This window comes from Eutrigla gurnardus (genome assembly GCF_963514095.1).
Source record: "Eutrigla gurnardus genome assembly, chromosome: 18".
NCBI lineage: Eukaryota > Metazoa > Chordata > Actinopteri > Perciformes > Triglidae > Eutrigla > Eutrigla gurnardus.
Genome location: NC_139929.1, coordinates 7,914,301 through 7,938,335, shown reverse-complemented (window position 1 = coordinate 7,938,335; position 24,035 = coordinate 7,914,301). Strand labels below are relative to the sequence as shown.

General features: G+C 44.0%; 1 protein-coding gene across 5 annotated transcripts in view; it reads right to left on the bottom strand.

The window, feature by feature from the left end:
• The window catches only part of arhgap21a (Rho GTPase activating protein 21a), a 67,189-nt gene that overhangs the window by 25,770 nt on the left and 17,384 nt on the right, over window positions 1–24,035 (bottom strand). For 3 of the 5 annotated variants that reach the window (XM_084034070.1, XM_084034071.1, XM_084034069.1), the window contains 2 exons: window positions 5,933–6,121; window positions 3,267–3,288 (listed from right to left, as the gene is read on the bottom strand). In XM_084034070.1, coding sequence (XP_083890196.1) covers window positions 3,267–3,288; window positions 5,933–6,121 — 211 coding nt within the window. Of the gene's footprint in view, window positions 1–3,266; window positions 3,289–5,932; window positions 6,122–8,873; window positions 9,345–24,035 lie in introns of those variants that run through there. The other 2 variants (XM_084034068.1, XM_084034067.1) reach the window with 2 other exon arrangements.

The window sequence follows — 24,035 nt, the reverse complement described above, 5'->3', positions numbered from 1 at the left end:
AACGTTAGCATGACCAGCTAACAAACGACACAAACTATATTCATTTAGTCCTGGATGCTATTTTATCAGAGTTCAGCCTGAGGTTAGTGGATTTAGAGAAGTTACACCCCAACAGACCAAGCCAACTTTTGAAAGATTACATTTGCCAAACACATCTGTCAGTCCTCTTCCTTAAAGCCTTTTCTTTTATAGCCCCCAAACAGCAGTATAATGAAATAACCGACCTTGCATTGCTCCTCATCCTACTGTACTTATTTTACAAGAAGCAAGAGCGAGAATAATCCTCTTTCCTAACTGAAACAACAAGTGGCAAAGGCATTTTATCTTTAAGATGCAGCTTTAGCCTCTGTCTTCTTGCCGTCAAATTAAATAACAGAAACAAAAATCTAGATTTGGTGAGTTCAGAGTCAAGAAGTCACCGAGGGCAGAAAGAGACCCAGATAGACAAAGCAAGACAGGAGGGTTAGAGGGTTGACTTGGAAGCAGAGAGGAGGGGAAAAGAAGAGAAAACTTTGGACGCCGCTTTGTTAAAGAAGGTGGGGCATTAAAAAGCCCACTGGAGAATACTGGGGAATTCTGTTTGCTTGTGCTGCATTACAATCCCTCTGCAGGCTTTATGGGAACAAACTCAAATCTGGAACCAAAAAATGGAAATAAAGCTGGTATCTGCAGAGAAAAGTGTTTCACGTTGAACGAAAAACAAATATTTGAACAGATGGAGATCTTTTTTTTTTTTTATGTTGCTGAGGTACCGCAGCTTCATAAGCACAGAACGCCTCATTTGGATTTTACCCTTCAACAAGTTGCTAAAATATGCAGCTGAAGAGAAAGAGATACATGAAAGGGTGAGAGGGAGGAAGAGAGGAAATGAGATAGAGGGGAAGATTTGGTATGTAGACAACAGCTGTGAAAGGAAATAAACAGATAGATACTAGATACACACACATCAATCCTCCATTTGTATGCCTCCACTATGCAGCTACAGTACACAATGTACAGCGATGTTTACGTTTGTTTATATGCGTATCTACGTCAGCATGATGTGTGTGTGTGGGTCTGTCTGTGTGTGTGTTTTCTGGAGGTTTGAAGTGTTTCCAGCGGCAACACCCAGCTAGTCAACATGCAGTCAGAAGGCACCCCACACACACACACACACACACACTCTCCAAACACCCTCATCACACACTGGCCCAGACTCAAGTAAATAAACTGCACTGCAGAGCGCTGCAGAGGAACATCACAGACCCCGACTCGGGCACAGAAAACTGGAGAAAGCTGCAGAATGCAACTTTGTTTTAAATGCAAAAAACAACCAAAAACGTTGGATGCATCATCGTCTCTCTGGGTCCGTGTCTGGTCACTGCTGTGTGGGTTGCCACACATAGCAACAACAACAATTTTTAGGCGTCGGAAATGACACCAAAGCTAAAATTGAAAACAGAAGTTCAAAACTTCTCTTTTTCATTCCCTCTGGCTACATGTCGTTACATAACAGAAAGCTAATCAAGTTGAGAAGTGTGACTGAAAAACTGGAGGCTGAATGTATGTTTTAAAATCATGATCACTATGATGGGGAATGAGAAAAAAGCCCTTTTTGTCATTAAGCTTCTTCAGAAGCCCTAACTTCATAAAACCTTTGTGTGTTATGTTTTTCCTACCTCTTCATGATGTAGGAAAACATCCCTGTTTTGATCTTTTAACAATGCATATTTCAGATCACCGTGACAGCAATGGTATTATAACATTTACAAGAATGTCCCATAATGAATGCTTATTCTTGATTTATTGCGCTGCCCTTCTTGCTATCAGCTATGGCCCTCCTACCTGTCAGCATCACCACCACTGCCGAGCCTGCTGAGAGGCAGCGAAGGATTTATGAGAGGCTGGAAGTAAGCCAAGTGACTTCCTGTGGCAGCGGGGGGGCTGTCCAGGACAGGGCCATTACTCACCATCTATTGAGCTTCTCATGCACTTACATACTTCTTAATGACACGGGCGCACACACAATCGCACGTGGGTTTTTTACACGACTTCTTTCAGGTAGAGTCACGGAAAGGAATTCAAGTTCAAAGAATGTGCAGCCACACAAGTTCCCTGCAGGGTTTTCTTCTCGCCGCAGCAGGGCCCTTGTGTGTGTGTGTGTGTGTGTGTGTGTGTGTGTGTGCGAGTCGTTTCTGCTTTTGAGGCCGGCGTTGAATGAGGCGGGAGGACGCGGAAGGGTTAAAGAGGGTGGGGAGGGGGTTAGTGTGAGGAATGTGACACCAAGGGCCAAGAGGGATGATGAGGGACACTTACAGGAATCTCTCAATTTCCCGTCGAGAGGCGTTTAAGAGTCAGAATTATCACAAAGTGCTGCGCTCACCTTCCTCCCACTCTGGATTCTTCACTTTCACTGTCCGCTCATGCCATAACAGTCCACTAAATCACACCTGCTAGGGCTCTGGGTTCATCACAAGCCAAACAATCAACTAATGATGATAATCTTCTTCCCACTTATTGCAGACAGAAAACACTGCTGCTTCTGCCAGGAAGGTCTCGGTTTGTTTTTAAAAAGAAAGATCAGGACATAAACGGGGGTTGGGGAAACTTCCCTTATTTCAGAGGTGGCTATTTATTTAAAGACAAGTACAACAGATTATTTCTCTAAGACCACACTGTTGTTGTTCAGTCCTCAAGTTTGTTTTTGGGGAGCAAATGTACACGTTGCTTTGTGTTTCTATACGCTGGCAGACGTGCGATGCAGGGCCGTTTGTGGAGGCGTCTGATGAAGCGCAGCGGAGCAGCTCTCCTGCTTCATGCTGGGCTGCAGACGTGAGCAGAATACTGAGGGGCTGGGATGATGAGCCGGATGCTCTCAGGAATGCCGAGGCCTTGCCAAGCTGACAGCAAAGCCACTCTGAAGAGCAAAGCTTTAAACACCAAAGTGCAGCACGACAACGCCCGTCTGTCTGCAGAGAGGCTGGCTTCACCTGCAACGCGGTGTTTACACTGGCTTTGCTACCATTCCCGGGTCAAATCTGTCCTTTTATTAAGCTATTAATGCCACTGCCAAAGCTATTGAAGTGTTTAAACTATAAGGCGTGAGAATACATTAAAGTAATGGACTGTCAATCCTAATTTGATCCCTATTCTGGGGAGTTACTGACGAATAGCTGAGAGTTAATGGTGTCTGTGCCATTTGTATTGCAACACCTGAGGCCCTGGGATCACAGATTTGATTTGAATGTGTTTAAAAAGAAAAAAAAAGGTTGTTTTTCAACACTTACCTCGGCTGCCATTGTCTTCATCCTAGAGGAAACAAAAAGACAGAAGGTAAATTTCAGATGATTTCTGATTTTATTCAAGATCTCCTAATAAAAAAGGAAAAATCACTGCTAGACAATAAATAACTCTCATGTTAAATGACAATATGAAAACAATGTGAAAGAGGTCCCTCATGCAGCTGAATCTGCAGCTCCCCACTGCATTATGGACCTTCATAGTGAGTTTTAGCTTGTTGTTTTGCTGTCAGACACACAAATGTACTGTTTTGGTTCACTCTAGACACAGTTAGCGAACACAGTGATGACGTGGTGAACAAAGCGGAGCAATTAGCAGCCAAAGAGACAGATATTTCACTCAGATGTTGGTGGAGACCAAAAACAGAGCTAATGCAGAGCGATGCAAAGGCCACTTCATAGCTACGTTGTTATTTTTTTTTTTTTAAATCCACTAACTCCTGCTTTAATCCACCTCTCCCCAGTGACACATACGTTCTCCACACATCCTTACAGACTCCCTGTTCTCCCAAGGCTTTCCTTAAGACGGCCTGACCCTCTTCAAGCTAACCCCAATATCCTCAACGGCGATTAATCAAGCGCTCCAATCCAAGAGCCTAAAAGTAATTACAATAAAATGTGATGAATGTACAAGGATGAGGTTTTTTTTTTTTTACCCTCCCCTTGTTGGTTTGGGTTATGCAATGGGAGAACTGGTACGGGTTTACAGTGAGTGTGACCTGACGGATTGAAATTTAAAGCATCAGGAAACTAAAAGCGAAATTCTGTTTCCTCAGGAGCTGCCAGCGTTTGTACGATTAATTTATTGCCTTGATTTAAACCACCAGACTCCAGATTTCCAGGTTTTAAGAGAACACACGTGTCCGCTCTATTCAAGTCCACAAAACGTTCATATCTTCTAATTAAGTTAGAGCAATATCACAAAGCACGCAGCGGCCCACGCTGAACTTCGCAGTGACCGAAACAACATTGTGATACCCAAGAAGGCCTCTGGGAAGAAACGTCATATTGGTTACACAAATGTCTGAAAAGCCGCGCCGTCGTGCCACGGTTTCTCTTTCAACATGCAGAACAGAAGCCAACAGCTATAAACAGAAAGCGCTATGCTAACTTTGTAGGAAATCCTTCTGTGCAAACTGAAGAGGTTGTCAAAATACACTTCAGAGAAAAGTAAACCCAACTTATCCTGAATTATCACTTCTAAAAACTAATAGGCGGGAGGCCATGATAAGCTTTGAGAAAGCTGATTCAACACACCGGCACATTTTATCATGAAAGAAGCCCCGGCGTATTCGGCCAAAGCCCTTCAGTGTGTGCTGGTCCGTGCCCATTAGGAGCCGGAAGTGCCGTAACGTCAGGATTAATAGCAAAGGGCAGATTGGTGCTGATGTTATCCAGCGGACAGCTGGCAGACTTCCCAGGTAGGATGACACAAGTCAGGGAGGCTCTGAAAAAAAACCCTGGCTGCATTACTGACACGATATTAACATTAGCACTTCCACAGGAACACTGCAAGCCTCTTTAGTCTGTGTCAGTGTGTCTACAATTACAGAAATGAATGTCTCAAATGAAACATCTTGAACAGATTTAAGTATTTATGGTCATTTCAAGTGCTTATGTTGTATAGATTCCATTTAAATAACGTAAGCTCTATGGGTTCCAGTATGTCACGTGTCCACAATGGAAATGTGACAACATTTAGTAACAAAAAATAAAAAGGAAAAAACCCAGCATGAAGTCTGAAAATATGTTGTTTTATCCGATCAATAAATAAAAGCAGCAAATTCTCACAGTTGGAACTTGATAATTACTATTATCAAAATAGATCGCAGATTGATTTCCTGGCAAAAGACTAATCAATTGATCAACCGTTCATTGCAGTTCTACAACAATCTTAATGGTGAGAACCTGTTTCTGGCGCCATTGCACAATACAGACCCTATATTATACGTATAACTCACGGGACGGAGTTCTCCCGTTTGAATCATCCAGACAAAAGAAGAGAAACCATCACCAATATCAGACAGCACTAAATACTGAGGTGTTTGTCTCGGACTGTTCAAACAGCAGCTGAAAGTCATGATTCTGGGTCTGTTTTCCCGAAGTGTCACACAAATCAGGTGTTTCCTAAGAACTGCAGACATTAAAAAGCTAAATAGAGTCACATTTCATGATTACATTTTCGAGCCCTTGACAGCGAAGGCAGAGTTAGCACAGAGGGCAAGAGACAATAAAGGGATTTGGCGAGACACCCTCATTCAGATGAAACAACCTCTTGTACTTTATGATGTAGTTGAAAGCATCCTAGAGTCCATTTGATGAGCAAATTCATGTTGTAAAGTTGCGACTTAGGTCATTTATTTCCCCCCAAAAAATTCACGTCAAGTTACATTTCTGTAAAACCGCCTGACATTATTCCATCTGTTTCCGATAGAACGTCGCTTTTAGCAAAGATTTTTATGACAGCCAACTTAAGTCAGATGCTTCTACTGGCGGCCTACGGCTTTACATCACTGGATTCAACTAATGTTCATTTACTTTGGAAACATGAGTGTGTTTTCTCACCTCAACTGTAATAATTGATTACTTATTTTAAACAATTACTCATAAATTAAATGATATGAAGGTTTTTGTAAGAGATGAAGCTCCGTCACCTTCAGAGAGTTGTGGACGGCAGACTCCGGCGGGTAGACGATGAAGTGGCGCAGTGTGAAGCCGAAGCCCTGGGAGGTTCGGTGCAGGTGAAGAGTCTTGGGCCCCGGCCAGGAAAAAAGCTCCTCCTCTGTGCCGGGAGTAGCCACGGCCGACGCCTCGCTCTGATCGCGCCCATCCTTCTGCTTGGCCTGAAAGGAGGACAAACACACAGGTAGGTGAGTGCTGATCTTCAGGATCACGGAGCCCAGTTCTTTATTGTGCTTGCAAAATTGCAATGTGAAACCAAAACTAACCGGATCAAATGTATACAATGCAACACAATATGACCGTTGGCTTTCAGGTATGAAAAGGCGTGAAATATTTCCAGACCCTAATGACATGTTACGCCTGTTAAAAAACAATGGCCACAAAAAACAGCAAGCTGATCCCCCCAACTGCTGCTATCCGTCTAGACTGTGAGAACAGATATATAATACAAAATATTCACTAGAAACTGTTGATTAAGACACGAGTTTCAGCTTGCAAATACAGAAAAAAAACATTTCACCCAGCATCCTCAGATAAAAAACTGCTAAAAGTGTTGGTGACAGAAGTCAAAAATGACGTCAGATTATTGTGTTAGTTGTGGTTCATGTCAGTGATCTCAATATCTGTCAAGATAATCAGGAGTGTCATTTAAGCCACATTTGTACTGCCACAAGCTCCACACAACCATACATATGGCTTCAGTTATTGCACATTTGGGGCTTTGTGGGGCTATTTGGCGTATTTGCACGATGACAGACTTATCTTCTACATTCCTACTGCGACTAACACGGGATAAAAAACAACGCTTAAACGCTGGCAGCTCTCATCTTGCACATGCTACAGATGTTTACGCCCACTGGGTCTCCAATGGCAGCTGTAGCTAAGCTGAAAACACAGTGAGTCACGGCAGTTTGTATTTGTGACCCTCTTTTCCTGAAGATGACGTTACGAAACAGAAAAACATCCAAACTGAGAGATGCGATGAAAGGCTCGAAAATGGTCGATTCATCAATTAAACAGAAGATGATTCGGCAACTTTTTTTCAATTAACTGCTGCAGTCATTTTTCAAGCAATGTTACAATCTATTGCTGTTGCTTCTCATAAATCAATGTGACTTGAATATCTTTGATGATTGAAGTGATTATGCATATCTATTGACTCCACATGGTTCTCAACATGGCGGTGGCTAGCAGCTAACGGTGCTAACAGTGCAAACAACGACAACAGTGCTGCTGACAGAGCTAACAGTGATCTATCAGATCACTAGCTATCAGATTTATTGCTACCATAATCATACAGCAGGAAATATTCTATAACTCTTAACCAAGCCGTCTCTATAAAGTTGTGGCATCGCTGTGAAACACCCTGACCTGCGACTCGTCTGAGCAGCGAGACTTCTGTCACATCCATCATCAAATTAACGATGGAGCTGAACCACTGCACCACAGGGCGTGTGTTAGCGGTTATTGCTAACACTACCATAGTGACTTCAGGCTACGAGAGCCTGCCAAGAGTTCCAGCCTCAACCCCTCCGCAGGCTCTTCTCCTACCAAAATACATCCTCGGTGTGGATCCAAAACAAAGACGTTCTCCCCACCATCCCTCTGGCTCCCCTATCCACATCTCTCCTCGGCCTGTCTGGGAGCAGCAGATGTAGAGGCCTCCAGAGAACGGGAAGGGTGTGGGCTTAATGGTACGACTGGTGAAATCACCACCAATACCCAGTGGCGTGGAGCTGGAAGCGAGCCACAGTCCACATTGTAACGGAGAGGAGAGGAGAGCTGACAGGCCAACTACGCTGTTTGTTTTCATTTCATGCTGAAAATGTAATGTCGTATTATGCAATAGCTAAGCCATTTGGCTCAAATGCCCCATGGAAGAGGTCCACACACACACACATTTTCCATCTCTCTCTAAAACATGTTGAATAATACAACAATAGAGGCAGCATAGTGCACAATGTGGAGGGAAACTACGGCCCCCTTCAGTAAAATACTGTAAATCTGCTCCAAACAAGCTCACACAATTGCTAATGAATACAACTCAATTATGCATGCAATCTGCTCATCAAAACAGTCATCATTATGTGCACACGAAGGTTCGATCTGCATGCTGCCATATGGTGCATTGGCCTGCGGGATGTTGCATTAGCATGCCTTTCCTGCGGCTTTATATATATGGGATTAATTTGAATAGCACTGCTTGTGAACTCAGCTATTCTTTTCTTTACACCATTTCTTCTTTTTTTTTTTTTAAGGGTGTGAGTCACCCCTGAGTCATCATGGATCTATCTCTTTCACTCCCGCTCGCCTTTTCCCCCCCCAAACCTCTCTCTCTGACCACAGACTTTAACATTAGTCACCCTTCTTCACTACACAATGGGAAAATATGGCTTCAGTTCCCCACTTCGCTCCACCGCTGCACACTGACTTCACTCAATTAAGCTTCAGTCCGTGCTATATTAAAAAAAAGAAAGAAAGAAATTCTAAAATACACGCAGCTGGAAAATAAACATCATCTTCCTCTGAAAGCAAAGTGTCACTCCCAAAGGGTGCAACAATAAATGAAACCTTAAACCCAAACACACACACACACACACACACACACACACACACACACACACTCACATTACGAAAGATATCGGTCAGTGAAAGAGGACTACCCCGCAGCTGGAGAGCAGGATGACGCACACAAAATTCCTCAGACAGCACAACAAAGTGTAGCCGCCCCTAACCTCTCCTCCACTATCAAATGCCTCCTATGTAAACCTATACGTCTCTGCCAGACACTGATATCGCCTCGACACATATTTCATTTCCCCAAATGCCTCAAAACCTGGAGCTCAACTGGCCTCCTCGAAATGTCAATCCACAAGGATGCTCTGCAGCTCTCCCATGCCTTACTGTCCTTACCCGAGATCGGACACAGTTCTTCCTGGAGGCTTCTCTGAGCCGAGCCCAGGACACGCTGCGATTGGGACTGGTGAGTCCCAGTTCCACCTCTCCCCAGTAGGCTCTGGCCAAAAGCTGGAACCAAAGACAGTAGGGCTCCGACAGGCAGCCGTCAACCCCGGCGAGCCGAGCCCAGGGACAACCTCCAGAAGACGGGGAAGGAGCGAGGGAGCAGCACCCTTCGGCTTTCACGTCCACATCCCGAAGGTCTGGGTGATCCTTTAGAGGAACCGGCTTACAGCCCGGTGGTAGCCCGTTCCTCTGGGCCAGCATGGCATAGCCAGGTTTGAGGTGGTAAGATCAAATTATAGAATAGATGAAAACTATCCTAAAAACAAAATCTCCTTTAGTTCCTCTTTTCTGTGTAGTCTAATCCAAAGTTCTGGTGAATTGGGTCCATTTTGCAGCCTCTTCCTCCCCTCTGTCCGTCTTTAACCGTCTGTTCTGGTCTCAGTTTGGAGAAACAGGACTGTTCTTCTGGGCGTCCCAGAGACACATGATGTTTCCACTCAGCCGAGAGGAGAGCGGCACTGCGGAGAGCCCAGGACGACTGAGTGACGCACCCACCCACTCACCACACAAAACTCTGTGAAGTATGCACACACACACACACACAAGGCGGCCTGAAGTGAATTCTCTTCCTTTCCTTTCTCCTCCATCTCTCTCTCTAACTCACCTCTTGTGCTGCCAACCTTTTTATCTGCAGCGCGCCCGCCAACAGACTTGCGTGTCGAGGCTAATCAATAAATCATGAGAACAAATAAAAAAAAGGAGGAGAAGACGAGACGCACACGTGAGTCAGAGGTAAGTAATAATATGAGGAACGCTCAGATGAGTTTGTTATTGTAGGAAACACAAGCTGCACAAAGTTGCTATCAGTCCGGAGGAGACGGGAATAACTTTTTTTTGTTTTCACAGCCTGTGGAAGAAGTCAAGTGGGGCTAATACAGATAAGGGAGCATATGGGTTCTTTGAAATCTATAAGGCACAACAATCCACAGCAGAGCCACCCGCCTGCAGCTCATCTGGCAACTACAAAGGACTGACGCCTGGGTGGCAGGCTTTGTGGTCAGAGAGACTACCAGGAGTTACATAAACACACAGTAACTTCTGTATATTTGTTTATTTGTTGACTTAACAGGGAACATATGGATAAACTACATAAGGGTAAGCCATGCAACACATGAAATGTAAATAGGGCGTCGATTTGGAAGCGAACTTGCAGACCCGCTCCAGGTTCAGCTTTTAACAGTGCAGAGTTTAATTAACAGACAAAAAGACAGATGTCGGAATAAAGGTGATAAAGATTAGGGATTTCAGTGATTATGCCTGGGAACATTGTGTGCAAGGTGATTGGTAATAAAACACAGTGCAACAACACAATGCTTCCTGTAGACTGAAAACAGTGATTGGATTGTTGTATCAAAGTGATTTTCCATGTATTTCATGCACTAGATTAATGGAAAACAGACATTTCAATCTGACTTTTCAACTGAATTTACAGAAAGTATAATACATCACCATATATTCTGAATTTACATATAAAATCTGACACACACACACACACACACCTCTGGTTTCCACCACATTTCATCTGAAGTGTGTCATGCAGAGTGGGACCCGCAGTGGTCTTGGCTCTGGTCTGTCACTGCCTTGGTCTTAACTTGGTGTAAAAGTCTTGGTCCTGGTCTCCGTCTCGATACACTCTGGTCTTGGTCATAACTTGGTCTCGGTTTAGGGTGTCTTGACTATACCGATGGCTGTCACAAACCCAAAGATTACATGTTCAATCCCTAGAAATGCCCTATAATGGCTGAAATCACCTTGGCCGTGGCAGTGAAACCCTAGCTTCTCACTCAGAACAATCTGCTCTGAATTACAGCCTCAGTTAACATGTAAATCGAAACTCCACCACCTGCAACCACCAAATCTCCCTTCACACTCGCCTCGTAGTATTACATAAGAGGCCGGCCACGCCACATGGGAATAGCTCCGCAATCCTTGAAGGTAAACAAAACTCCACACAGGCTTGGCAACCACCTTTATTTCAGGAGCAGTGAGAGGGTTGGGAGCAGGATGGACTCAAAGCCCTGATGCCTTTTAGTAAATCTCTCTGGTAGAGAGTCGGGCTAAAACATCAATTTAATATTTAATCACATTTTCATGTCAGAGCTCTCCAGAGCTTTCTCGCTGCTCCACCAGCGACATCAGGACTCTGTGCTGTAACGAAACGTCGCTTCAGGACAAGGGGTTTGCCTTTGCTCCATTTTGAATTTCAATACCTCACTATTATCTCCAGGGCGAGTGATTTGTTTGTTCCATAATCGTTTGTGTACTGGCCCACGCCCAACAACAGCTAACGCGTGTCCGTCAACAGTCGCCGCGGTTTGGGAAGTCGCTGCAGACGGGAGCGCCTGCTAAACGGCGAAAAAACGTAAACACCGGGCTATTTTCATTGTGGATATTTGCCATCCGAGACGGTGGCGGCCACGAAAACAACATCATGAACGCAGCGGTGGAATGTTCCCTTCTCAGCGTTTCGTCGGGAGCATCTTGTTACCACATTCAGCGGGCTCAGTATAGCGTGTGGTATTCCGTATGGAAAACACGGGCAGAAATAGACGTCGCCAAACACAGCCAGTTGAGACATTTGACTTGTTGAAGCCAAAACAAGGATCAAGTCTCACAAGAGTGGTTGTATATCGGAACCGTACCGTTTACTGCATGCATAGAAGTGAATTTGTGAAAATGCCATTTTTACATACGCATTACAAGCCCACATCACCATTAGAGGTACGTTTTCCAGCCAAACAAAACTTCTTACCTCCACTAATACATTTCAGACTCTTATTGGGTTTCAAGCCACATCATATACGTCTCTAAGTTGCTGTAAATCTAAAACACATGATAAGACATGAATTCCTTGTTGGCTAGGAAGTGGATTTGGCGCCATGCAGACACAAAAACTAGACATTCCGTCCAGAAATATTGTGCCGTTGTCGTGGCAACGTACCGCACCACAACAATGTCGGCCACCGGACTAGGGTGTCCGCCCTGGTCGATCACGTGATTTCTTGTTTATCAGTGTCTCGTGACGACTGAGGAGCTGATCGAGACGAGGATGATTTCTACAGCAAACAGGAAAGAGTGAAAGGAAGGATTTATGTGTGTGTTCTGGATTTAGCCGTGCTCCGTCTCTCTGGCTTTGTGGGTGAACTGGATGTTGGTTTAATGTCTGAGCCGGACTGACGCAGCTATAAGGCTGGGCTGGGCGATATGGAAAAAGCAAATGTCAAAATATGTTTGACCACATATGTCGCTAACGATATTAACACGATATTGTAGGGTTGCCCATTTGGGGCTCTCAAAAAAAGAATGACACTTTTGATTGGTGGATGTGGATAGAATGACTATATGGGTAGCGGCAAATAATAGAACGGCTAGAACAGTTCCTTTTACTGAATGCAGCCTTTTATACCAGGAAAATTACTATTACCATATCTTAAATCAAAAACGATAATAGTCTCTTAACATATATCGATACAAGGGTGATATATTTGGGTATTTGGCTATTTTAAGGACAATTCAGGTCAAACTGAACACAATAGAAAAATCTGAAAAATGCTGATTGCCGAGAGAGCAATATAGTGAATAACGGTGTAACCTTGATGCTTTCAAAATAGCTATCATAGATTTTTTTTTAAAAGTGAAGGATTGAAATTCGACTGTTGTAAGGCGTTAAAAAGGTGTAAACAGATACACATAAATATGTGGAAATAGCCACTTGTATCCAGTTCTTCTGCCCCTCTTTCATTAAAGCAACTGAAACGTCACCATTTCAACACACAAGTGTTTATCCGATCCCCGATTAGTAGAGAATTTGAACGTTGAACGTAAAGAGACACATGTACGATATGAGTGAGGGGGGAAAATGGCAACACAATTTCCCAGTGCCCAAAGGAATGTCCTCAAATTGCTTATTGTGTATATAGTTTACTTTGATAACGAAAACAGAGAAAAGCAGCAATGGGTTAATGGAATGGCGGCCATGTTCAAACACAATAAACTAGCCACATCTCTTTAACACCAGCTGGGGAAATGCTTTGAAGGAATGTATGAGATCACACAAAGGTGTTAATTGTAAGCAGCGCTTTTCATCCCATAAAAAAAACAAAAATAACAAATAAAACCAGCATAGGCCAGATGATAAGATCGACTTGAGCGTGGCCACAGACGCCTGTGAAATTCTACGGGCAGGTTTGGAGGACGCTGCTATGAATAACTGCCCAACAGACAGAGGGTTTACTGATGTATGTGTTGTAACATTTAGAGGTCTGCATCGTTACCACCGGAGGCTGCTGGATCCGACACAGTGCAATTCGGTCTTGGAGTCCCCCTGCTGATACTTCTGCAAATGGCCTTGCGGCTTCACACAACATGACATTACATGCCAAAGACAACATCCAGACTGCGGCTGTGGTGAAATAAAGACAAGGATGGAGAAATCGGCAAGCTTTTAGAGTCTGGCGTGGAGTTTTTAGGCTGAAATTACATTAGCGGTGTGCTGAAACATCAGGGGAGACAGGTCCTGTCCAGTAGCATAGCTGGCTGGAGGAAAAGTTGCCGTTCATTTAAAGAGCAGTATGCCAACGCTCGCCACGGGAAAATCCTTCAAACAAACCCTGACAGCCAAAGTTGCGTTCCCTGAGATGTGAAACCTGTTTCAAATGTTTACATTTCTGGAGAACGCAAAGCAATGAGAACCAGGTTGTTTTCAAGATGCCGTTTCATTTTAATCCCCTCAAATCTGAGTCCAGGATTTATTAGATGATTATCTGCAGCTCTGATTTGTGTAACAAAAGGGGGAAAGGCCTGTGGTCTGTAAGCAGCTGACAGGATCTCTAGATGGGGATTAAAGACATAAGGTACCAACAGGGCTCTAAAAACTACAATAAGTTATTTGGAAGTTTCCAGTTGGTGCTTGTGTGTGACCAACATTATATATTTGTGTGTGTGTGTGTGTGGTTGTGTGTGAGAGCGAGAAGAAAAGAGAAAGTCTTGCAGGAGGATTAGGCTCGATGCGGAGTGGCTTTTCAGGACTCCTGGCGGGTGCAAGATCTAATCTGGACATGCTGCATCTGGGCTCCGCGAGGTATGGCTTACTGTAACAAAGGACTGGCTAATGAGGGCCCGGGAACAGACTGCTACCACTATGTGCCACACCACTGCACACCCATAATGCCCTTCTTCATACGGCCCCCAGGGAGTACCGAGGGGTACGAACCCCACAGTCGACAACCCTGGAGAGGTAGCAGGCTCGTCAGGCGGATACTGGGGCCTCAAGAGTGGAGTCCGGTACTGCATATGAGGGGCCAGTAATATAATTTTCACATGCCAGTGCATTAGGAGGAGGGCAGGGCTTGGTGGTTGTACAAATAAGCCAAACTTTGTTTCCTGGAGGGAAGAGCGAGAGGAGCTGTTTGCGAGTTGGCGTTGGCTGCACGGCTTTTCCAGTTGGTCGGTTGAAGGAGAAAATACAATTTTAGCAGCAGTGCTATTCATCGAGGAAATAATCACCAGATTAATGGATAATAAAAATAAACATTTGCTGCAGCTCAAGTTTCATGTAGATGTGGTGTTCACTGCTGCTCTCATTCAATGATCCTGCCTCTAACATACAGTATATCAGCATTATTATGCATGCCTTAAAATGGGTAAAATGGGTAAATTCACATTTTAATTTCAAGGAGGAACCAATGTTCCCCTATCCAACAAAATCCACTAGCAACACAATGACTGCCTCCTCTCATGCTTTTGTTATGAGGAGGAAGTTGGCACCAGCTCTCCGTTCATTTCAGAAAGTATCCAACTCAAACACAAGTCCTGATGCAACGGCTGGAAATGCTACCATTCCATCTCCCCGTGAGTCATGCCTACCAATATATTTATGAGCCAGTGCATCGCTTCTCTTCCAATGGCAAAAACAACTATCAAAATTCACAGTTTGCTATGGAGACCATCTGCGTAGAGCAAAGAAGAAACACACGGCAGCATAAAAAAAAATAAAAAAATACAGGGGGATTTCCTTCAAGACGGAGCAGTGCAGTGAGGAGAGGTGGTGGGTTGGACCCAAAAACTAACAGGGAAGACAAAAGCCCAGAGCAGAGCACGGGGGGGGGGGGTCGACGTATTAGAGGGCTCCACGGTGAAGGAGCCCTGCTTGATCTGGACAATTGTCTCCAGAGGTCCCTCGACACTTCTACACAAATGCCTCTGCCAATCAGGCATTCAGCAGCTCGCTCATTCACTCCTCAGCAGCTGCTCTCAGACAGCGGAAAAAAGGGGCAAATATGTTTGTGATGACAGCCGTAACCCCGTCCCATCTCGAACACCTCTCGAATGATAATTTCTGAAGAAAAACAAAAAAACTCACTCCCTGCCGCGGTATAATTATTGAATCTCTCCCCATCGCTCAGACGGATTCCCCTCGGGGAGATACGGCACAGTTGAAAAGAGGGGAGGCCAGAGAGGGCCTCAGATCATCAGGAAGCGCTAATGAAGACACAGTCGTCCTCCTGTCAGACAGGACACAGCCGGGTGAGAGACAGACGCTTGTGTTTGAGGTCAACATGCATCATATGAGCCACTTTTGAAACCTCCCTTCTGTGCAATGCCGCCTTTCATTGTTGGGCTAAAGTATGAAGGAGTCAGTGCATTGTAGGATTATTACACTGCTCAGTGTAGCGTTGTTTGTCGAAATATTCAGAATAAGAGTTAGGCATCAGACAGGATGATAGCCATAGTGAGTGTGTCACATTAGTCTATTCCACAATTTATTGATTGACATTTCAATCTCGCTTGGATCTTCGTCAGGTCAAAATGTGAATAAATCTATCTAATAAAATACCTCCCATTTAATCCACACTATCCGCTATGTGCTATTTCAAGTCTAAGCTCTGCAGCAGCTACTTAAATAAACGTATTAAACATATCAGTTAAGCAAACGTGTTTACATCAGGCCTGAACGTAAAGCAGTAGCAGGTGTTGCGTGAGAGACCGGGGATTAACCTGTGAGAGCAGTCTTTGTCAACTTTAACACGTCAGACGCTGGGGTTTATGTGCTGAAGTGACTCTGGAGGTAAAGCAGGATTCTCACTACATAAGACACCACTATTCCATCCAGGACCGAGCCGCCACCATAAACCGCCCACGTCTGGAAACTCCACATAGACATCATCAATCAGACGCGCAGACAAACACCTAATTCAAGACGCGAGGCTGCTAAAACACGAGAATAGGACGTATAGACTTACCTGTCCACCCTGAATGTAAACTAAGTCACTCACGACTGAAAGGGCTCCTTTGAGAGAAAAGCGCGACACCGCCGTTAGCCAACGTGTGCTCCATAAAGAGCCCATATAGCAGCGGTGTAAGGTGATCTTGGAATTCCCACGGCTGAGGTTTGAGGTTGGGCTGGTGTAGACTCAGAGGGAGGCTAAAGGGTGGAGGGGTCCACTCGTTCCAGAAAACACGCATAATTAGGGTGACAGCACACACGGTTGGAGAGCTGCACTCATCACCGTCAAACCTCATTCATGAAGGTGTTGTTCCGTTGAAATAAGTAAATAAATACAACTTTAAATTTACAATTTTCGGTTTTGAAAACAGAATAGTCAAGATAAAATTATTATTTTGCCACAATGATGCTCTCCTTTTGTATTTTGAATTGTAAATGCATGTTTCCAAAGTCTGTGTAATAGTGTTAAATAATCTAATCTCAATATTAACCAAAATAATCGAGATTATGATTTTTGCCGTAATAGTTCTGCACTAAATTCATGGTATGAAAACCAGTGAAGCTAACATTGAGTATAGGCTCCTCTGCTGTAATTGCACCGTTTAAAATCTGGATTAAAACTGGGAGGAGATTACAGGGATTTTTTGGGGCTGTTTTACATGTAAGAATATTTAAATTTAATCTACGAGATTTATCCTGGCACCAAAGCATATTTAAGTACAATCTAATACCATGTTTAACTAAAATTGGTGGGAATCTTTAGGAATCTCACAGTTGGATTGAAAGGTGTAAAGCCTTTTGATTTAAATAAAGTTTCATCACATTTGAAAGCATGCAACCTTCTCAGTTCAGAACATTATGATTATCCGAATGACTATCAGATAATACAAGCAATTTTGGAGATATCACCTTTCTTCTGGGAGCTTGCAAAGGACATTTTGCAAATTTTTTTCCACATTTTATCCAGTTAACAACTAATGCATTAATTGAAAAAAATCTACAGATGAATAAATTATAATAAAAAAAATCCTCATCAGGCCTACAGACATACAAACACGTCATCCAGTTCTGCTCTGGTCCACTGATGCAATATTCACAACTTTCCATTTAAAATTCATAAGCGACTGGAGAGATGCTCCCAAACTCTAAAAATACACCTTACAACATGATGGAACGTGAAATATTAATCTTGATATGAACTCTGCTGCCATGACAGGGGATCTCATGTTTACCTCGCTCACGTGCGGCGGCTCCAACATGTGTTCCTGCTCCCGTATGCTGCTGGAGTCAGCAGCCAAAACAGCAGCTGCTATTCCCTTGTTTGTAATTATTACTGTAGAAACTCATCCCACCTTAGAGGGGGCTGACACACTGCTCCACAGACAAAGGTCTGCACACAAGACTGCCTCGACAACTTTCAGGCTAATGTAACTTTTTCATGTGTTCTAAAATGACGAGTCGATTGGTCAAATGACGATTGGTTTTGCTGCCTTTTATATCCTCAGAAATTAAATTGTTTGTTTTTTTCCACAATTGGTGGGACCAAATGAGCCATTTCAAGGCATCACTTTTGGTTCTCGGGAGTTGTAATGTCTATTTCTTTTATCCTTTTCTGACCTTCTATTTCTCTTATTGACACATTTATGGATATGCTGCTTATTCTCTCTAAGCTTAAAGGTGTATAAAATACATTTCATCAGCAGCACTAATGTCATTGCCTATTTGTAAAGGCATTCAGTGACTGTAACAGATTTAGTATGAGACAGATCTCCTATTGGTTATGAAGACAGGAGCTCTGCACTGAAGCCAACACTGATGAGAGCTGCGTGACACGCCCTTTAAACAACACACACACACACACACACACACACACACACACACACACACACACACACACACACACACACACACACACACGAGAAGGAGTGTGAGTGAGAATAGGGGGAGAGACAATGAGAGAAACAGACAGAAGAAGTGAGAGGAAGAGTTCAAGAAAAAAGTCCTCTGACTGAGAGAGGAATGACGGTGTTTGGAAAACATCATGCTTTCCTTTGGATACATATGGCCTGACTTAGAGCATCTGCAGTACTGTAGCTTTGCCCTCCCCTCCCTCCTTCCTCCACTTCCTTCCATCCCTCATTTTCCTGCCAATGGGTGTGTCTTCTCAACTCCCCCCGTTTGCAGACGCCCTCCACTGCACTTCACCAGACCTCCGACTTTGTCATTTAAGACCCTGACGTGCTCGCCCTGCAACTGGCTTAGTGACATCACAATGCTCATCACCACAATGGTGCACTTGACTGCAAAGCCACGGTCTAACAGATAGGTCAAAGATGCGCTGGTGAAACAGGCGAGATGAAAGGAGAAATCGCTAAAATATTTCGACAGAAGTTAATCTGCAGCTATTCCGATAATCCAGCAATCATTTTAGTCATTTTCAAACAAAAATAGTGAGTTTTATATTGGTGTAAACCAGATATCTTTGGGTTTTAGACTCTTAAAGGGAATCAACTTTGACCCCGGGAAACTAGAATGGATTATTTTTTACTATTTTCTGATCGGGAGTGAATGCAGATAATGAAAATCAAAAATGGATATAATCATTAGTTGCAGGTCTACATATCAGTTATGATGTGGCAAGTAAAAAACAAAAATATCACAATCTAATAAAACCCAACATGAACCTTGAGATAGAATCGCACTGTTTAATTTCATCTTTAAGGGAAAAACATTTATTGACATGTCAGTCAGCAGCTTTAGTGCTGCTGCAGGGAGAGGCGTTCCTTCTCAGTTCATTTGGCAGCGTCTCAGAGAGGATGCAGCTCTTGATTTATGGCCCAAGTAATTCTGTGGATCAGCACGACTGGAATCAGAGAGGTTTGGGTTTGTGTGTCTGAGCTGCTGTCTAATGTCAGCTGGTACTTCTCACTGAAGTCATTGCAGAGGTCTGGGGCCGGAGGCTGGGGTTACGAGACTGGGTGGGAACAAAGATGGGGATAAGAACTCGGTGTTAGAAGCTGGGAATATTAAAGGGGAATGGAGAAGAACATTGAGAGGGTCAGTGTCCTCGGAAGAAAGGGGGGCGCCAGGAGCAGTGGATGAGATAAGGCCTGGATTCAGGGTGAAATATGGGAATAGTGATAATCTGAAAGCCCCAAGAGATACTGGACTTGAAAAATAGTTTGGGTGGTGTGTAGCTGTTGCTAACGTCAGCCGGGACTGCCGTTCAGGGTGGGGTTCAGGAGAGTTCATGTGCAGACATTCAGACAGACGTGGGATTTATACAGGGCGGGGCAGGTGTGACCATCAGTAATGTCCTGTATTGGCTGAGGGTGGAAGAATGTCAGCTGAGCGCTAAACTCACTTGGTGGAGAGTAGTTCACGAGCCGCCTGGTGTCTGATGTCTGTTAACAGGTAGCCAGACATGCGACTGACACCTTACAGCCCGTCATGTTTCATTCAAATACACCACTAATATCAAATTGGATCAAAGCATTCTTCCAGCGCCGACTGTTTACCCCGAGCAGCATCTCCTTTTAACCACTGACATCAGAGGCTCGTTACAGCTACAACAGTCCCTGATTGTCTTAAGCCGGTTCTCCGTGCGTCTGTGCAACAAAACCCAGTTATGTAATGAGGACCTGGGCCAGATGAGCTGAAGAAAAGACTATTTAGCTCTCCAGCTCTCTCCCCGCAGCGTGGAGCAGCTCAGCCATTATTCACTGGAATGTTTTCCTCCCATGTTTGTCCAGGGGGGACTGAGACCCCGAAGCCACAGGGCTGACGAATCAGGACTCTGTGTGAGTGTTTGTCTTTCCGTCTGTATTTTCTTAATCTATGGTATGCATCCACTTAATAATAAAGAGTTTTAGGTGTTCTGATGTCTGAACATTTGCATGAAGTTAACTTTCTCCCGTGGCATTTTCTATCATGCTTCATCTCCAAGAACTCAATTGAAATGAATGAGTCCTTCTTGCTTTGTATTCGTTTTTTTTTTGCCATGCTGGTGTGAAGGCATGTTGTGTACATTTGAGACTCTGATATGACTTGGGTGGTAATGTGCAAAAAGGTCTGTATCTGAACAATAAATGAGGCCGTGTCAACCATCCACGCTTGAGAGGAAACCAGTTAGAGATGAAGACAGAATCAACAGAGAGGGAAATATTGCATGCGCTGCTGCACGGCTGCAACCAATGCAGACTGTTTATTTTGAGAACTATCATCTCAGCAGTGCTGGAAACAAAATGTCTTACATCAACATCCTTAAATAATTATACCTGCTGCAGGCACCAAAGTGAAATATTTAAAATAGCCATGGTTATTAATTGATTCAAAGTTGATGCTTGAAGGAAAACAAATAAAAATGAAGCATATCACATGCAGTACATATATTGTATAACACAATATCCACAAATAAACCCCATCTGTCTCCTAAAGAAACAACTACTATTACACACAAACTGAAGACCTGGAGGCGTGAGGCCCAAACTTTATGACTCTTACCAAGAATATTAAATAAGGACCTCTAAAAATACAGAATCACATGCACTAGTTGAACAGAACTTGTCCAAAACTCAGGAGGGTTTTTTAGCGTTGAGGTCTTACTGTTGAAAGCAAAGAGAAAAAGGGCTGCTGGTGGTCCAGCCAGCCCAGATTGAAGGCCAGATGGCTTAACCGGCATACAGAGCTTCTGGGCACACCCCTTGCCTCTCTGCCAGTTTGAGATCGTGATTGGCCCTAAACCAAGTGATCATAAAACCCACCCATCGATGAGCAGGTGCCCCATTGGCTGATTTATGATTGGTTGTCTTTTATGATTCATATTGTCTTTGCTTTATACCCATCTTATGTATACGTAAATTATCCAGATGAAGAACGCAAGCCATTCTTCATACTACAAATGTTGATGGAGGGTTGACCTCTTCGGCAGGAAACGCCATCAACTGCCACTTGCGAATGCGGATGGGAGGTGTGTTATGTAGAAGAAGAAGTCAGTGATGGTGGTGGGGCTGAGCTAGAGCAATTCTAATCTAATCTGTAGGCAGAAGAGAGGATTTTGCACCAACACATTAATTCTATTGGTAGAAAACCCTGACATGCATGTGCACACATGCTGAGCTTTCACCACCAAGTTAAATAGAATTAGGTTTCAGGGTTAGGGCTAAAGGTGAAGGGTTACGTGTGAGTAACACCAGACAAGACACTTTGCCTTAATGGAGACCTTGAACAGTGAATGTTGCACTGACTTGGACCAGCTGGACCTATGAGTCTGCAGGCTCATCAAACACACCCTTTTATTTCAGGATCCAGCAATATTTCTGATACTAGTTCGGCAACTTGGCCAGAAAAGAAATACTGCAGATCATAAATCTGTGACCATGAATGATTTTTGTAAAATTATGCCTGGCTTTCCATGACTTTGAAGGCTCATCAGGTCTATCCTATAAAAGAGTATTACATCACAGTAAAGAGATTTTCTGCCTTTAACCTGTTTGACTCTCCCGTCAAGAAAAAGTCAGTGATAGCAGAGTGGGAAAGTAGTTGGAGAGCTCAAACAAGGTCACTAATGGTACGTGGATTTTCTTTGAAATGGCCATCAACCTTCTAAGGGTGCTGGGGATTATTGATGGGGCAACAGTCGTGTTTAAATGGCTAGCAAAGAGAAAGGAGACACAGATAGATCACAGCAGGGGCTTAGCTAACCCCAGAGGTCATTAGTTTAGCACCATGCCAATCTAAATTGGGAAGGACAAATCAAGTATGTTGACGAGAGCACAGGTAAGGGCAGGGCGGCTTGGCAATCGTACAGTCACAGAAATCTTTAAGCTCCAGTAGCAACCATCAAAAGGAAGCCCAATGTTTACCCAATAGGTGTAACAACTCTAATCCTTTAAGGAGAGCTGAGATCAGATGCTAAACTGAGCAAACCGTACTCAGTCAATCTCATTGACAAGATTGTTGCATCAGTGTCAGGAATAGTGACAGAGCTCACTCTACATCTCTGCTCTGCTGCATGAAGCCTTCACTGCAGTGAAGTGCCTGCAAGAGCTAATGTTGGGGAAATGTTTGCAAAACCAAAAAGCAAAAAAGTCCTCTAAATTACACAAGAGGAAGCCATTTCTGATCTGACGTCCCTATCAGCAGGATTACATCATTTATCTGTAGGATGTAACAGTACACATATTCGTACCGAAAAAAAATTCGGTACAGGATGTTCGGTATGGGACATCCTGTCGGTACACCCTGTAACCATACAGCTGTTTTTACTACGTGCACTCACTGAAAAGAAATTCTGGAGTTTTACCCCAGAAAGGTTGAGCTCAAAGGACCCCGAAACTGTGTGCCGACTGTTAAACTGAAGTTGGGTTCATGTGAGGATAAACTTCAGACTAAACTTTCAATAAATAAAATCACCTGAACGAGTCGATTAGCGGAGCCAAACAAAAAAAAAAGGAGCTTCTCCCTACAGCGTTCAGGCTCCTCCCACTGCAGATTCACAATGTGAGCCAAAGTAACTAATGTTATAAATAAATAAAATGGATTGACAAAGAGCTGTGACACTGTTTTCAAGTTAAGGTGTGGACTTCTCAGCTGGGTGTGTCCATGGGTAGATAAGACACAATGGGCCCCCGGGCACAGACATGCAAAAGTCTGCAAAATTACCTAAATGTAAATGTAAAAGGCCCCACCATGTTGTCTGCATAGGCACAAGACAAAGACTTAGTGATGCTATTGCCTCTTTTTTGTTGCTTTGCATCTTTTTGTAGTGGTCTGCATCCTTTTTTCAGGTTTGTGTCTCTTTGTGGTCCCGTCGAGCGGGCCCCTGACACTTTGGACCCTGGGCCTGTGCCTGGTAGGCCTGTTCAGTAATCCACCCATGGTCATGTCACATTTTGGCACTGAACCACATTTCCAGTTTGGGGACAGGAACCACTCTGCTGGGGATGAACTTTCAGGAACAACTCAGAACTATGCGAGATCCCATTCCGCTCAAAATATGCGAGACCGTCCCAGACGTTTCCTGCGGTGCGGATGTGTGGTGACCTTCACCCAGGGCGTGCGCCCTGTGAGTATTAACCCAACAGGCCTGTGCTGAGAACGAGGCGACGTCAGCCCCTGTAATGTGAGACATCAGCAGTAAGTGGGTGAGGTGACGAGGGGAGAGAGGAAAGGGGAGATTAGTACTACGGTATCCAGGTAACGGTCCTAAACACTGTCAAAGCAAGACTGAACACGTAGCGAATCAAAGCACGAGATTTTATAATGACATACCGACAAAGACCAGCTTTTGTGGCGGTTAAACAAATGAAGGGATGAATTTACTCTGCTTGTTTATGTGCATGCTGTGTGTCGTTTTGGGTACTATGCTAGAAAGATGGTGAATATTACACCATCATAGTCGACGTTTGACTGCTGATCTTTTGGACTGGATGCACATTCAGGATTCCTTGACAGTATCTCACTCTTCTGCAACTTCCTCCTCTTTCCCAACGTTGCTAGATAGGGACGTGTGGGATGCTGACCAAAAATGAAGCCGGTACATCCGTTATTCCTACCCTGATTAGGCCATTACATTCCATTTGCATTCAGCGCATACAAGAGCAAGACATTCTGTATGGAGTGCATTCAATATCGGACATTTGAGAGAACTAAATTGCAATGTACAGGCATCCTCCAAAAGCACACAGTGCTCTTTTCAAAACACTCGGAGCATGCAGTCTGGCGATGGAAAATGTTAGCTAGTAAAATATTGGAAAGGCGAGAGGCTTAGAAATGCATGCGCTGAATATGGCAGCGTAGCTCAAGCTGTCCAGCACGGGTCTCTA